Raw genomic sequence first — 16,059 nt, 5'->3', positions numbered from 1 at the left:
ATCAAGTAGCGAATTTGGAAAAGCCTAATGCCAAAACAAATACAACAATATTTAATATATTTGAGGCAAAAGATTATACCACAAATTTGAAAATTTCATTGACAAGATTTACATCAGAAATCGATTTTTTGCAAAAAATGATCTGGAAGTAAGAACATATTACAAACAACAAAATAATTCAATTATCCAAGCACACTAAAATTCAAAAACATCCAAACAATATTTGACATAAACAAAATCATCAACTCTTGGTTTCTTACCACAATTGTCAGGATTATGATAGATTACAGTTTCTTTTTAAAAAAATGTATAATAATTTAATTCTGTTCAATTTTAGAGAAAAGCAGATTCGTGTATTTGTATTCGGTGATTATGAATTCTTGTGTGCAATTTATGGAATAACTGGTGCAAATGGTAAGTACATATTTAATACAGATTTCTTTAAAAAAACTCATCTGGGCCAAATACATGCAACATGATTTATTTTGCTTTCTTAACACAAACTTGTTCAATTACTTTAGGTAGACACTCATGCCTGTTTTGCAACATAACAAGTCAAGGAATGTCAAATCCAATTAACGATAACATTGAAATGCGATCACTAAAGACACTAGATTTATCTCTAGCACAATTTAACAACCATGGTGCAGATCCCAAGTTTGCCAAGTTATGTGACAATGTTATTGACCAACGGTTGTTCAATGTGCCACTTGATTAGGTGCCTTGCTTTTATTTATTATTCACATTATTTTGATTTTATTTATTAGGAATTCTTCGCAAATTCACATAATCGTTTATTCAATAGAATACAATACAAGTTATTGGTGGGGTAAATGTAAATGGTGGTGTATGCAATTGTAAATAATAATATAAATTTTCTTGTACTATTAGATAGGAGTTCCTGCTTTACATATCTCACTTGGTATATACTTAAAGTTTTTCAACATGTTAGAAGACTCTTGTCACACAATTGACATAAAAATTGCAGGTCGAATGGCAGTAACCAACCAAACACTTGACTGTGAGGAATTTAATGCATATATAGAGCACCAGCGCCAAATAAATCAACTTCAAATAAGTATTCAAGCACTTGAAGATAAAACACGTGTTATAACAGAAGCACTTGAAATGCAAATAATTTTTAACCCTGAAAATGAAGAAAAAATTAAATTAGTATTTGAACGTCATCTGATTCACTTTGAAAAGAAAAAGAAAGAACAGGTAACAACTTTAATTTTTATTATTTACTAAAAATATTTAATTTAGATTGGTAATTAAACCCGGAATAATACAGCTGAGAATCTTATACATTGGAATATCTAAGTTTTGTTTCATTGGTTATGTTTTTTTGAATTTATCTTAAGAACATATTTAATCATAGATCTCAGAACTGAAAATACTGCTTGAAGCAGACCATATAAAGAAATCATTTGGGCCACTTGTAAACAAACTTGATAAGGTACTTAACTCATTAGGAGTACAAAGACAAGCATATCACGGGAAAAGTTTTGTTGGTAATCATGTTAACAAAATGTTAAAGGTAAAATAATATCTAATATATATTTCCTACATTTATAAAATCTACTTTTTACTAAAAACAAACTCTACGTAAATTTAAATGTAAAATACAGTATAAATATATGTGTGCGTGTGTGTGTGTCTCTGTGTGTGTGTAAGTGGAATAGATGGCTAATACTAACATCATTAGACATAACTAGATACATAATTAACAACAGTTACTATATATAATACATATTTCACAATTATTTTATATATTAAATTAGGAGAAAAGTATCCTTGAACTTTGCAACTCTATACCAAACCTTGTGGTTGAACTTGGGTTCAACGACACTGATATACACAGAGAAACTATTGAAGTTTGTAAAAACTTCAAGGTACTCTTCTCTAAGTTTGGAATATGTCACAAGCTTATTAACTCCTGCAATCAGTTCAATGAAGATAACAAACAGGACCTTGGTATGTCATATGTTATAATTTGGCAGAACACAATAAATAGAGAAAATTATTTTTCTCTATTTATTGTGTTCTGCCAAAAGAGTGCTTAATGTTCTTAAAGAACAGAGCAATAAATTAGTAAGAAACACTTATTTATCTTTTTTCTTCAACTTTAAGTTTCACCATTGCTTGATCATCAGGAAGAGTAGGACTCTTCATGATGATCCAGCAATGGTAAAACTTAAAATTGAAGAAAAAAGTTAGATAAGTATTTTTTTACTAATATATATATATATATATATATATATATATATATATATATATATATATATATATATATATATATATATATATATATATATATATATACATATTATTGGTTACAGAAAATCGAATCAAAGATTTCATGAAGTACTTCCGTGAAAACTGGCCAAATGCTTCAATCACACCCAAGCTTCATTTGCTGGAGTACCATGCATTACCTTTCATTAGAAAATGGGGAGTAGGACTAGGTACTTATGGAGAGCAAGGTGGAGAAAGTCTTCATGCTGAAATCAACCGCATGAAGAGTACCTACTGCCATATGAAAGGAGTGCGTAGATTAAAAAGCATGATGAATGAGCATTTCATAAAAATTAACCCAACTGTAAAAAAATACCAAAAAAAAGCTCAGCCAAGAAAAAGAAAAATTGTAGATACTAAATATAATACGATAAAATACTGCAAATGATTTAAAGAAAATAAATGGCAGTATTAAAGCCTATATAATATTTCTATCAGTATTTTTAACCTTTCAAATAAAAAGAAAACTTACTAATCTTTAAAAGCATTATATTATCACAAAAAAAAATAACCGGTTTTTGATTTTTGCTTTAAACAATTCACGAACTTTTATATTAAAAAAAAAAAATCAAGGTAGTCACTAAAAAATTTAAAACTTATGAATATAGACTACAATGTAAGCACAAGTTAAACTTCGCCTAAAAAACAGCTTAGTTTCACTTTAGTCCCACTTCTATTCTCTTTGTAAAATTATTTAAATGATACCTTTGATGACACAGACCATACCTAAAGTATTGTTTTGATATCATTTCTTATAGACTATTTAGAAATATCTACAAATAAATCTAATTTGAAGTTTAGCAACTTTATTAGTAATTCTTTGTTTACTTGCGGACATTATTGTTTATCAACATTTGAGCAGAATATAATGCATGCGCATAATAAATGTCCATTACTAAACCACCGTGAAACCCCTATAAAACATTTTTTCTCGTTTGCCGGATATCGTGACTTGTATATGTTATATATGGAACATGTATATGAACGTTGGAATATGTATATGAACATTGATGTTGGAATATGCATATGAACATTGATGGAATATGTATACGAATATGAATATGGAATATGTATATAAACATTGAACATGCTTTCTCATCACTTTTAAAGGAGCCGTTAAATTCAGGAATGGCTCCCTATTTTGATTGGATGAAAAAATTTTGTTGGGCAAAGCCTTACAAAATTTGTTTAAAATGTTCATGTTTGTTTAAAATGTTAAAATTTGTTTAAAATGTTAAAATTTGTTCAAAAATGTTTACAACATCTTTTCTCGTTTGCCGGATGTCGTGACTTGTATATGTTATATATGGAACATGTATATGAAATATTATGAATATATTCATTAGATCGGAGCAAATATTTTGACCAATCAAATTAGGGAGCCATTCCTTTAAAAGTCTTAGATTTTAGGTTTTATTTACCTAAACTTTATTTACCGCTATTGTTTTTAATTTGTTTATAGTATTATAGTTTACTAACTTTGTTTATTTGTTTTTATGTTATTCTTAAGTAAAACAAATACCGAGAGTGTTAAGTAAAACATGTACAGAGAGTCAAACATAAAATTATATTATTTTTTGTTATACATTCAATGTGTAAATAAAAATTTTATTTATTTTTATTAACTAATTTTTATTTTATTAATTTTATAAATAATTAAATAACAAAAAATTTTATAATTTTATAACTGTATTTTATTAAAATACAGTGTTTTTTATTAACACATTGATTGTATAATAATATGTTTTTTTATTGTAAATGTATTATAATACATTTACAATAGTTACCCTGTGTGTTACACACAGGTTTGTAATAGGTAAATGTAATAGGTAAGTATATTATAATACACTTACCTATTACATTTACCTGTTACATTATTGCATTTAGTAATTAACCTGTGTGTAACACTCAGATTAATTATTATAAATGTATTATTATACATTTACAATAATTAACATGAATTATTATACATTTACAATAACAAAGCAACACAATTTTTTACACGCTACTACTAAGGAAATACTTTTACATTCTAAGCTATGGCAATAATTTCAATCAGAGGTTTGTTGGTTCAAAATAAAATTAAAAGTTAAATAGATATGCTTCATGAAATTATATTGTTTAACTAATGATTCTCTATTAAATTGTTTTATTAACTAATAAAGTTAAATACATGTAGGTTAAAAGTTCAAATTAAATTAAGTTTTTAAATGATATAGTTTTCTATAACTTAAATTTATCTTACTATTAGGATGTTAACAAATATTATCTTACTGCCAAGATCTTTCTTTAAAATATATGTCTTTAAAAAACATTGAGCAATCTAACTGTAAAATACACTATGTAAGCTAGTGTAATCTAAAATTTGAGTGCTCAATGCTTTTAAGCCTTACGTTTGCAAGGAAAAATTAGTTCAACTCTATTTGCATTATTCAATGACTAGATTTGTTCAATGTTGGAGTAAGTTTCTGGCAAATTTTCTGATACCACAACAACAATATATCTCTTAACTAGTGTCTTTACCAGTCCTTTGAATAACAGGTTGATTTTGAGGTGGTAAGCTGCTATCTACTCTTAATGCAGTACAACAATGCTTAGATAAAACTTGAGAAAACCTTTACCACCATCAATTCCAAGCTTAACAAAATATCCATCAGAAAATTTGCAAGTGAATAACTGATACACAAGACTTGACAAATCATTGCATTGAGCAACATCCCGAACTGTACCAGAATCTCCTTTCCATTGGTAATTTTTAAGTCACTGCGGGTGACTTAAAAGATATTTTTGGTTTAAATTAGTAAAAACACTCATCTAAATATCCTCTACAGTCTGTTTTACTTTCAGCAGGATCATCAGGAAGCTTCTTGATAAACCTGCTGAAGGTGAAACAAACTGTAGAAAACATTTTGATAAGTATTTTTAAAATTATATATATATATATATATATATATATATATATATATATATATATATATATATATATATATATATATATATATATATATATATATATATATATATATATATATATATATATATATATATATATATATATATATATATATATATATATATGACATCTTACTAAAATGATAATTTTAGTTTATTTTCAAATCTGTTAGCTTCATAAAATATTATTGCTCAACTAATGACAAGTAGTGACATTTAAGTTAAGAGTTCTATAGAGTTTTCTATAGCTCAACTCTAAGTTATTCCAATAATGTGTCTACACTATACAATTTTTGCTTAAATTCAGTTTTCATTTGCTCTGATCTGTCTCACCACAATTATTTGTTCCCCTACATTTTTTTTGCTGTTATTCCTTTGCCTCAGCTACTAGAATTTCAAGATCTTTGTTTTCTTTTATTGTCAAATTATGAGGCTCTTTGATTGATTTATATCTTAGCATCTGCAAATTTACTCAGATTCTTTATTACAAAGTTTTTTTGACAATAATTTACTAGTTTTACCAACAATGGTCTTGAACAAAGTTATACAATATTGTCTTTTTTACCAAGCTGGATCACTTTAATTATATTTTTCTTAACAATATGTGAAGTAGTTATATTAAATATTTGAATACAAAGTTACTCATCTTTTTGGTATGATTTATCTAATGAGGTAACGTTACTTTCTGATACTCTAAATAGTATTATGTTGTTTGGCCTTCAACTTTGTTTTGTAATCTCCTAATTTATGAGTTTACCTGCACCAGAAATCTTTTACAAAACCAATGTGTCTGGTTAAAAAGTAAAAAAGGAGAGGGTCTTAAAAAGCTCTGGGTGGGCGGGAAAATTTTCTGAAAATTAATAAATGCTCCTTGTGTATAAAGCATTTGAAATACATTTTTTTTAGAACTCATTGCTCACAAAATGTAACCTTCCTACACACTCCGCAAGCCCATTTCCCAGATATTTTTGCTTGGTCATTCTTAACTGGATGTCTAATGTCTTTATCATGTTTATCCTTAGCTCTTTTGTTTCAATTCCATCTTTTCAACACTGAAACTTTTCAACACTATATATTAATTCTCCTACAACTAGATAAATTAGTTTTTATGCTAAAATAAGTCTAAACTCTTTGCAAATAGATTACAAGACGGTTATAAAAACTTAGGGTGTATCACTGAACAATGCTGCACACCAACCTTTACTTTCAAACTAACACTCTCTCTCTTTCTTTTGTTTTCATTTATGTTGTGATATTCTCATACATAGTCATGAGAACTTTTTTAACATCTGAATATCATTAAACCCACCACACAAGCTCTCATGGCACTTTTTCAACGTTAACAAGCATTAGGAGACTCTGAGCTCTATTAATAGCTCTGATTCTACTTCACTGAATTAAATTACCTTTGTATACAGCTTTTACTTTTTTTCGAATGAGGAAACCTACTTCAATAATATAATTGTTGTTACTTTATCAGCTTTATCTTAAACACACTTTTTTTCTGAAAAAAACTTATAAAAAACACCAATAACATAATAGAGTGAGCTAATTGAAACTTAAAAGCTGTCATATCATTGATTGTGATCATGTTAAACAATATGCTAATTAGGTCTGTTGTTATTTTTATACTAAATAAAAATTCTTTCTTTATCTATTATTCAAATTTATAAATTTATAACTACTTCGAGTCCTTAATACAAAAGGGGCAAATTAAAGGTATAAATAAAGAGGTAATAAAAGGGTGGGTGGGAATTTTAGAGGGAGGGGGGTGTCTTATTAAGCTTAAGGTGGGTGGGAAAATTTCCTAAAAATTAACAAACGTCCCCCCTTTTTTTTATCTAGGACTCAAGAGTATTTATAACTATAGAGTAAACATCTATTTTCATTTCTTTTTTTTTTTATAGACTTGTGTGTTTGTTTTAAGCTTGTATAAAATTTTACAAAGGTGTTGCCAATTTTTATGTATTCTTTCTATGTTTATCTTTTAGAAGGCTTCATAAGTAAAATTCAAAAGTAAATGATAATTAAATCTATATAATTCACTCCAAACAGTTATACATGAAGTCTAAGATGCAGATGGTGAAGATTTGCTGCACGTCACATCAATCAGAGTAATGTTTGAAATTACATCAAACACCTTATTAGAGTCATAATTTAGTAATTCTCGATGAAAAAAACTGTTTGGTAAAAAGACTTTTACCAAAAAAAAATCTCTGTTAAATTTAGAATTATTCAACTGTCTAAAAGATTACTTCTATAAAAAAAGGTGTAGTGCATACACCTCGATGTGTTCTTTTTCATTAATTCTTTGTAAATAAAAAGTTAATTTGTTAATGCAATATATATCAAGTTTAGCCCATTTCAAAAAAGTGTGATTTTTTTAATAAAATGTAACACTAAGTAATCTAATGCTGAAAGTCCATAAAGTGCGCTTTGCCCAAGCGCTTTGAAGTTTAGATTTGCCAAAATAAGAAAATTAGTTTTGTCATATATTATACTGCAGAAAAACACTAAAATTAATGTAAATTGAAAATATTAATTGCTCTGGTTTCCAGCGAAGTCAGAAGCGATTGCGATTAATAAAAACAAAGTCAAAAATTGCATGCTTTCTGCATGCAAGTGTTTGTTACCTAAATGAATTTATTTTTTTCTGCAATTTATTTTTATGTTAAAATGCTAACGAAAATTAAATTCTTGTTGCTTTTTTAATAATCACGAATTGTAAGAAGGAAAAAATTAAAAAGCGCATTTTCAACTTCCATCAACTAGAAAAAAAGTTGATATCAAAATTTTTAACCTTGATTATAGCCAGTTATGAATTTTTTTTTTTTTCAATGAAATGATTTGGGTCGTCCACAAATTACGTCACGCTTTAAGAGGCAGGGGGTTTGGTGGTTTTGTGATGACTCGTACAAAACTTGCTTCTAAAGTGTTACAATTTTGAGACAAAGGTGGGGGGGGGAGGGGAAAGGAGGGTTAGAAACGGTCAAAATATGTGTGACGTATTTTATGGACGACCCCTTATCAAAAAACTACATTATATTCATTAGTTAACCGAAAAATTAACTGGACATTTAGTTTTGTAATTATTTGCATTACTCCAAGAAAAGTTTATTTTCCAAGTTTTAAAAAATAAAAATCATTAATAATGTAATAAAATTATTATTAGTGAATTTTTCAACTCAAGATATTAACTGTTCTAATTACTCAACAAAGAAAATCGGCAATCCTGATTTCAACAATGCTTTGGATTGCGTAACTTCTTAAAGTTGTGTGAAAAATGATAAAAAAAGAAAATTTGTGTACAACAAATTTTATTTTTTTATTTTTAAAAACGCAGTTACAAAATAAAGTTAAAATTAGTTCATCAGTTTTTTAAATTTCCATATGAAAAACCATCTGAATGCATAAACGAACAATGCATGCGACATCGCGATTTACGTTCTCGCAAATGTTTTAAACATGCCAATTTGAAAAACTTTTTCGACCGTGCGAAGAGTACCTTGAATATGATATACCATAGGAATTTTTTTATGCTGAAGATTTGCAACCCGCTTTTTTTAGCAAAAGTATTAAAAATTTTAAAAGTAGTGAGCTTAACCGCTTCGTATCTATCTCGTGCGCCATAAAACCAATTGGTTATTACCGTTAGTAAATCAGCAGTATAATGAGAAAATCAAAATCATTAAGTTATTAGCTTTAATCATTAAGATATGATCTTAAACTATTATCTATTACAGGGTTTATTCCTTTGAGGGCCGTAAGGGTTTTTGTTTGTTTGTTTTTAAGCATAGTTGCATGCTGCTTTAGTTATCCTAAAATTCGGAGAACGTTCAAATAACATTGTTTCAAAAAACAAATTAGTATTAATGTAAAATAATTGATTTTGAAAAAATTTTGACCGAATGGGTAGGCAGCACGCCTAATAAAAGGGATGTGTCCTCAAAGGGTTATACGGGTTGTAATATTTTGGCAATTCCGCGAGAAAGAGGAAAAAGCGCAAAAAGTTATGACACATACTAAACTCCAAAAACATTTTTTTTAACTATTTAAAAATATTTTTAAGCAAAAGAGTTATTAAAAAAAATCATTTTATCATACCACAGCACGTGTTTTGACGCTTACTTACAGTCCTGTTATGTAGTGTTAAAAATCGTACCGTATATCCATAATTAAAAACTTTGACAATGTTTTATTGCATTTTTTTAACATATTATATATGGTTGTTAATAATTATTTATACTTTTTTTCTTATATCATAGATTGTGTCGTTATATTTGTAGTTTTTAAGCATTGGACTTTTCGTTACGACCGGCTCTACAAAAAAAACACAAAAAAGCTTGTAAAACTTCAAGTAAAAACTATGAAACTCAGCATATAATAACATCAATATGTGCTAAATACACACACCAAAGGATTTTCTTTTTACCACGCCGTTCGCTGCATCAAGTATAACAAAGTTGTTTTGTTTAGAAGTGGTTAAAAGGTCATTTTTAATAACTTAAAGATTGTAAATTGTTACGAACGTCACTCTCGCGGAATTGCCAATATATATGTGTATATATTTTGCAGTTGCTTTTTTATATGTGTTGAAACTATTTATACTTTTAGCACCTTGGTGATTACGATGCTGATGGTTTTCATTGCATACTTTTTTACTGCTGATTTTCGCCACGCAGCAGCTATAACATTTTAAATTTTGCCAAATTTGGTATTTTCTCTACCATTTTACCTTCGATGTGCTATTGACCTGAGAATTTTCCTTTCTCTAATAATTATTTTGAAAAATAGCTGGGTTTCTCCCATAAATTAAATTAGGCTTTCAACAGCAACTTAAAAAAGCATAAACAATTTTTGTTTTTTAAATAATACCATATGCCATACTTAAAACATGCTTACTAAATATATTTTAAGTACGGCATACTTAAAATTTCAAAATATAATTAGCGATTAATTGATCATTATTATTATTTTTTACATGTCAAGCCTTCTAGAACCGAATCTACCCTTTTTTATTTTGATTAAGTTGCAACCGTTAGGCTGTGTTAGAAAAGCGTTACTCTAAAGCACATAAAATTAATGTGACCCCTCACAAAATAAAAAGTTGATGTCTGGTACTGCGAACGTACGTGGGGGCTGTATGAACTTGTATTTATTGTTTTAAAGCGGTCGTTATACAACGACCGCAAATTTTTTATCAACTCTAACAAATTAAAAAAACCAAACCTACGAAGACGAGTAGTTGTTAAACACAAACCCTGAATTCCCCCGTAGTAAGCCACCCCTTCTGGCTCTAGCATACCCTCTTTGCCACGTAAAAGACGTAAGTCTCGCCCACCATTTCCGACCCAAAAATGAAACGCCCTTCTTGTTTTTGGCTCTGGGTGATTCTGGCGCCATACCATAAAGTCATTCCACGTCAATTCTAATAATAAAAAAAAATAAGTATGTAATTCGACGTGGTTTCGGTCCAAGTTCATTTGACCAAAGAAATTTTACTAACATTCATGTCTACAACAAATTTATAACTACAGTTATTAGTTAAAGCTTCAAAATTTAGAGATTATAAAATGTAAATATATAACCTTTCTCCAATGGGAGTAATGCCGGTGGCGCTACTACTGGTGGCTCTGGTGCAGAAAGCGTTGGTTCCGGAAGCGCTGATTTCTCTAAATAATATAATAGATCGAAATTGATAACTACTTTTATAATTAATTTTATAACGATTTAAAATTAAAGTAAAAGTTAAAGTAAAACAAAATTATATTTACTTTCTCGAGGTTTATCGGTTTTTTTATCTAACATAAAATTGAAATTAAAAGTGTTATTTAAAATAATTATAATTATCTTCTCTAAAACAGTAAACTTTATTATATTGCCTTATTACTATTGGATGTTGTGTTATGTTTTGCTTTGGTCAATTTACTTGCTGACTTTAAGTGAGATTCTTTAAATAAAAAGAAATATATTTACATATATATATATATATATATATATATATATATATATATATATATATATATATATATATATATATATATATATATATATATATATATATATATATATACATATATATATATATATATATATATATATATACATATATACATACGAATATATATATATATATATATATATATATATATATATATATATACATATATACATACGAATATATATATATATATATATATATATATATATATATATATATATATTTATATATATATATATATATATTTAAACAACTTTAAAAGTATTCTACACAATAGAGTGTTCAATGTTCTTAAAAGAACAGAGAAATTATATATTATTAGAAAATCACTTAACTAAATTTTTTTCCATTTGACACTGTGTTTCATCAACAAAGATTAATCAGAAAATCTTTTGATGAATCTTTGTTGATGAAATTGATGATTTGATTTTCTGATGAATCTTTGTTGATGAAACACAGTGTCAAATGGAAAAATATTTAGTTAAGTGATTTTCTAATTATATATATATATATATATATATATATATATATATATATATATATATATATATATGTATATATATATGTATATATATATATATATATATATATATATATATACATATATATATATATATATACATATATATATATATATATATATATATATATATATATATATATATATATATATATATATATATATATATATATATATATATATATATATATGTATATATATATATATATATATATATATATATATATATATATATATATATATACATATATATATATATATATATATATATATATATATATATATATAGGCCTCGGCGGAAGTAAATGAAGGCGAGAGCGGAGAAAATTTCTTGATATTGGCAGTCATTCCAGAATACCGAATAAGTAAAATTAGAGAATCCCTGAGGATTGACAAAGCAAGATTTCAATATGAGATTATTATTGATAAAGTTAAAACAAGAACTTGGGGACCCATTTTGACAAAAATTTAACTGAAGTCATTATTATATTATTTAATTGGTTTTCATATTTGAGGTTTTTTAATGTCTTCTTTTTAAACGGTTTGTTTTATGTTATTTTGTAACATTTTATCATTACCTGATGACGCTGACCACAGTCAGTGAAATATCTTCAATATATTATTATATCAAAATATATTTAAAAATAATGATACGCTGCCGTTTCATTGAAATCAACTTATATATTATAAACATATCGTATCACAAGAGTATGACTTTTTTTTTTTTTAAATATATATATTTATATGTATATATATATATATATATATATATATATATATATATATATATATATATATATATATATATATATATATATATATATATATATATATATATATATATAAAGGCCTTGGCAGAAGCCTTTAAAACTTTTTATTAAGCATTTAAAACATGGACTTTTTAGTAATTTTTTTAAAATTTATTTAAGGCATTTATTATTTTATTAAAATTTATTTAGGCATTTATTTAAGGACTGGAAGGCTTAAAAGCCTTCCAGTCCTTAAATAAAAGCCTAGTTTTCCTAAAAGAAAATAAAAATATAAAGAAAACGATTTTTTTCAATGTACGATTTTTAACACTCGTTATGTATATCTTCTGTCAACATTTACAAGCTAATGTTTGTTACAAGAGTAAATTAAATTTTTTATTTAATAAACGATGTATTTTATAAAAAATCAGATAGCTTGCCCAAAAACTGATTGCTCCTGTAAAATGTTGTTTTGAGTAGCAGCTCTGCTCTCAGACTCATATAATCTCACAGAGGCCAGTATATTAGATATATATGCAGACACACACACATATATGTACATACATATATAAATATATATATATATATATATATATATGTATATATAAACATATATATATATATATAAACATATATATATATATATATAAACATATATATATATATATATATACATATATATATATATATATATATATATATATATATATATATATATATATATATATATATAATATATATATATATATATATATATATATATATATATATATATATATATATATATATATATATTTAAACAACTTAAAAAAGTATTCTACCCAATAGAGTACTCAATGTTCTTAAAAGAACAGAGCAATTATATATTAGTAGAAAATCACTTAACAAAATATTTTTTCCATTTTACACTGTGTTTCATCAACAAAGATTCATCAGAAAATCTACATATATATATATATATATATATATATATATATATATATATATATATATAAATATATATATATATATATATATATAACTATTAAATTATATATATATATATATATAATTATTAAAAATATATAAAAATATAAATATATATAAAGATACAGATATTTGGAAACCAAAAATAATGTATAGAAACCTTGTGTTTTCATGGTCCAGTTAGAGATATCTAATAAGTTATTTATTTAGGCAGCTGAAGGTTTTGCTAGTCGAATGTTTGATTTTTTTTATTTTTTTGTTGTTGAATAAAACGTTGGCTGCTTAGTTATTGTTTTGTTTGATGGTCCCTTACTGTTGATATGTAATTCATTTTGCTTATTTGTTGTTAGGCTTAAGAAAGCATTTTTAGCTAATGATATATTTTTCTGTAAGGTCTGCAAACTATCTTCATCTGATATTGAACTAAAGGATACTAAATTAGCTAGATCCTTTAAATTTTTAATAATACTATCTTTTAAAATGTTAATATCTGCAGGTTCACAACCTTTTATAATTTTGCAGTCCAATTCAATTGAAGATGATGGCAAATAGAGAGGTATAGTTGTTGTAGGTATACTAGGATTACTATGACGATGCACTAAATGGATATGTTTACATGGGATATTTTTAGTTAGGAAATCCATACATTTACAACTATATAAATGAGTACACACTTTACATTCTGGATATTAAGTGAAACATTCAGTGATGTCACACAATTTTTGGTGTATTACAACTCTGTAATGGTAAGCATTTGTTTTAGATGCTATTAGCCAGGCTCCTTTATCGTCCTTTGTAAAACTTTCACATAGTTGTAGGCTTGCAATGTGTCTAGAGTGCACCATTTTTATTTTATAGCTAATCTTTCCTTTTGTTAATTTTGTTACTCTTTCATACACTTTGTCTCTGTTAAACTTTAACAAAGCGAACAAGCAATTATCAATTCTTTTATTATGCTTACCTTGCAGGTAACTGTACTTAAAAACTTTGTGGAAAGATTCCATATACATATTAGTATTTATACCATGACCCATACGATAACAGAATGCCCATATATGTTAATTATTAACCCAATATTTTTCAAAGTATTCAGCGAACATTTGTGTCAAAACTGAGGATTGCAAGTAACCCATCAATGATTTTAAATAGTCATCAAATAGGTTTTAATCACTTAGCTGTAAAACAAATCTTATTCGCTTGTATATATCTGCTTTCATTTCAAGATTGTGTACTTTTTTATGCAATTCTTCTCTCCATGCTTTATCAACATGCCAGGTACACCAGAATTTCAGGCGCACATAAGTAAACATCACAAAATGCTTCATAGTATTGGGATGCCAAATCACTCATTACCCATTTTGGACAAAAACTTCCAGAATGTTCATGCAATTTTATAAAAAAAATTTTTGAAAATCTAAATGAATCACTGTTTGCTATACACCATCTAACAGGTTGCCCCTCACCTAATTCATCTACAACTAATATTGAAGTGAGAAGAAAATCATATGCATTTGTGCCATGCGTAGAATCAATACAAACACCATTTTTTCCAAACTGTTGCAGCATTTTTTTTTGATGTTCTGTTTGCATTATAATTCTAAATTCTGATTCTTTAAATGTATAACATGTATCTAACTCACCCTGTAGTTTATAATATAAAACAGGACTATTCCCCTTCATTTGCCATTCTTTTAGCCAAATTGCAACACAGTCTTGATCATTGGCATGAAGTTGTATAGAATTAATGTTGAATGCTTTCTCTAAGTTTTTGATATCTTGACGCTGGGTTAAATGTAACCTGGATTGAACACAACTAGTTTCATCTCTAATATCATCTAGGATTTTATTTTTGGTTACACCCATTTTAAGTTTGCTAGCAATTTCTTGCCTTTGAACACTTGACAGAGAAATATGTTAAATTTCATTTTTATGTTCATAGTGTGAATAACAAGCATTAACAATAACATGTGGACGTGCAATTTTTAGCAATTTTTCAAGTACCTATTAAGTAGATATTTGAGATCATATAGATTAAAATAATATTTGCATATCATATATATATAATACATAAAACTCTAAATATAGTAAAGATAATCATCATCTGTATAATTTTAAAAGATTTTTAAAACAAAGTGACCTATAGCACACAAAAACTAAACATGTTTAAGAGTTTTTAGATATTTACATTAGGTGTTCTAGTATTGTTTGAAATAAATAATGTATTTAACAAAAATTTAATAAGAAAGTGGTCACTGAATTAAGTCTTATAACAGTAATTAGATAAACAATGCAAATAAATTAAAATTTGTGGCAAATACAAATATTTTTCTTCTTCTAAATATCGCTATTTACTTGAGACATTCTACTACTTTTAACTAGTCCTTTCTTTGCAATGCATTTATAAAATCCACTTCTGTTGCATTGATAGTATGATACTTTCCTACCATCTTTATCAATCTTTGCACCAGAAGGTAAAACATATTGTGTTGCATTATTACTTTCAACATCTGATTTCCACATTTCAAATTCTAAAAAATTATTTACAAAAATCAAATAATCTCTACAAGACAAAA

At 26.4% G+C, this 16,059-nt stretch overlaps 1 protein-coding gene and 1 long non-coding RNA gene across 2 annotated transcripts in view; one reads left to right on the top strand and one right to left on the bottom strand.

Moving 5' to 3' along the window:
- On the top strand, nt 1-2,686 carry LOC136074714 (uncharacterized). Its single transcript, XM_065787055.1, has 4 exons — nt 1-1,221; nt 1,382-1,540; nt 1,785-1,977; nt 2,343-2,686. The coding sequence occupies exons 1-4, from the start codon at nt 946-948 to the stop codon at nt 2,684-2,686; spliced, it is 972 nt and encodes a 323-aa protein (XP_065643127.1). The 5' UTR covers nt 1-945.
- Nucleotides 2,687-7,239: 4,553 nt separating this feature from the next.
- LOC136075597 (uncharacterized) overlaps nt 7,240-16,059 on the bottom strand; it is a 12,238-nt gene continuing 3,418 nt past the window's right edge. Inside the window, exons 2-3 of the long non-coding RNA XR_010636046.1 lie at nt 10,839-10,922; nt 7,240-10,678 (exon numbers count right to left, since the gene is read on the bottom strand). This is a non-coding gene — a long non-coding RNA (uncharacterized LOC136075597). The remainder of the gene's footprint in view (nt 10,679-10,838; nt 10,923-16,059) is intronic.

The sequence above is a fragment of the Hydra vulgaris genome, chromosome 01 (genome assembly GCF_038396675.1).
Source record: "Hydra vulgaris chromosome 01, alternate assembly HydraT2T_AEP".
NCBI lineage: Eukaryota > Metazoa > Cnidaria > Hydrozoa > Anthoathecata > Hydridae > Hydra > Hydra vulgaris.
This window is presented reverse-complemented; position numbering and strand designations above follow the sequence as displayed.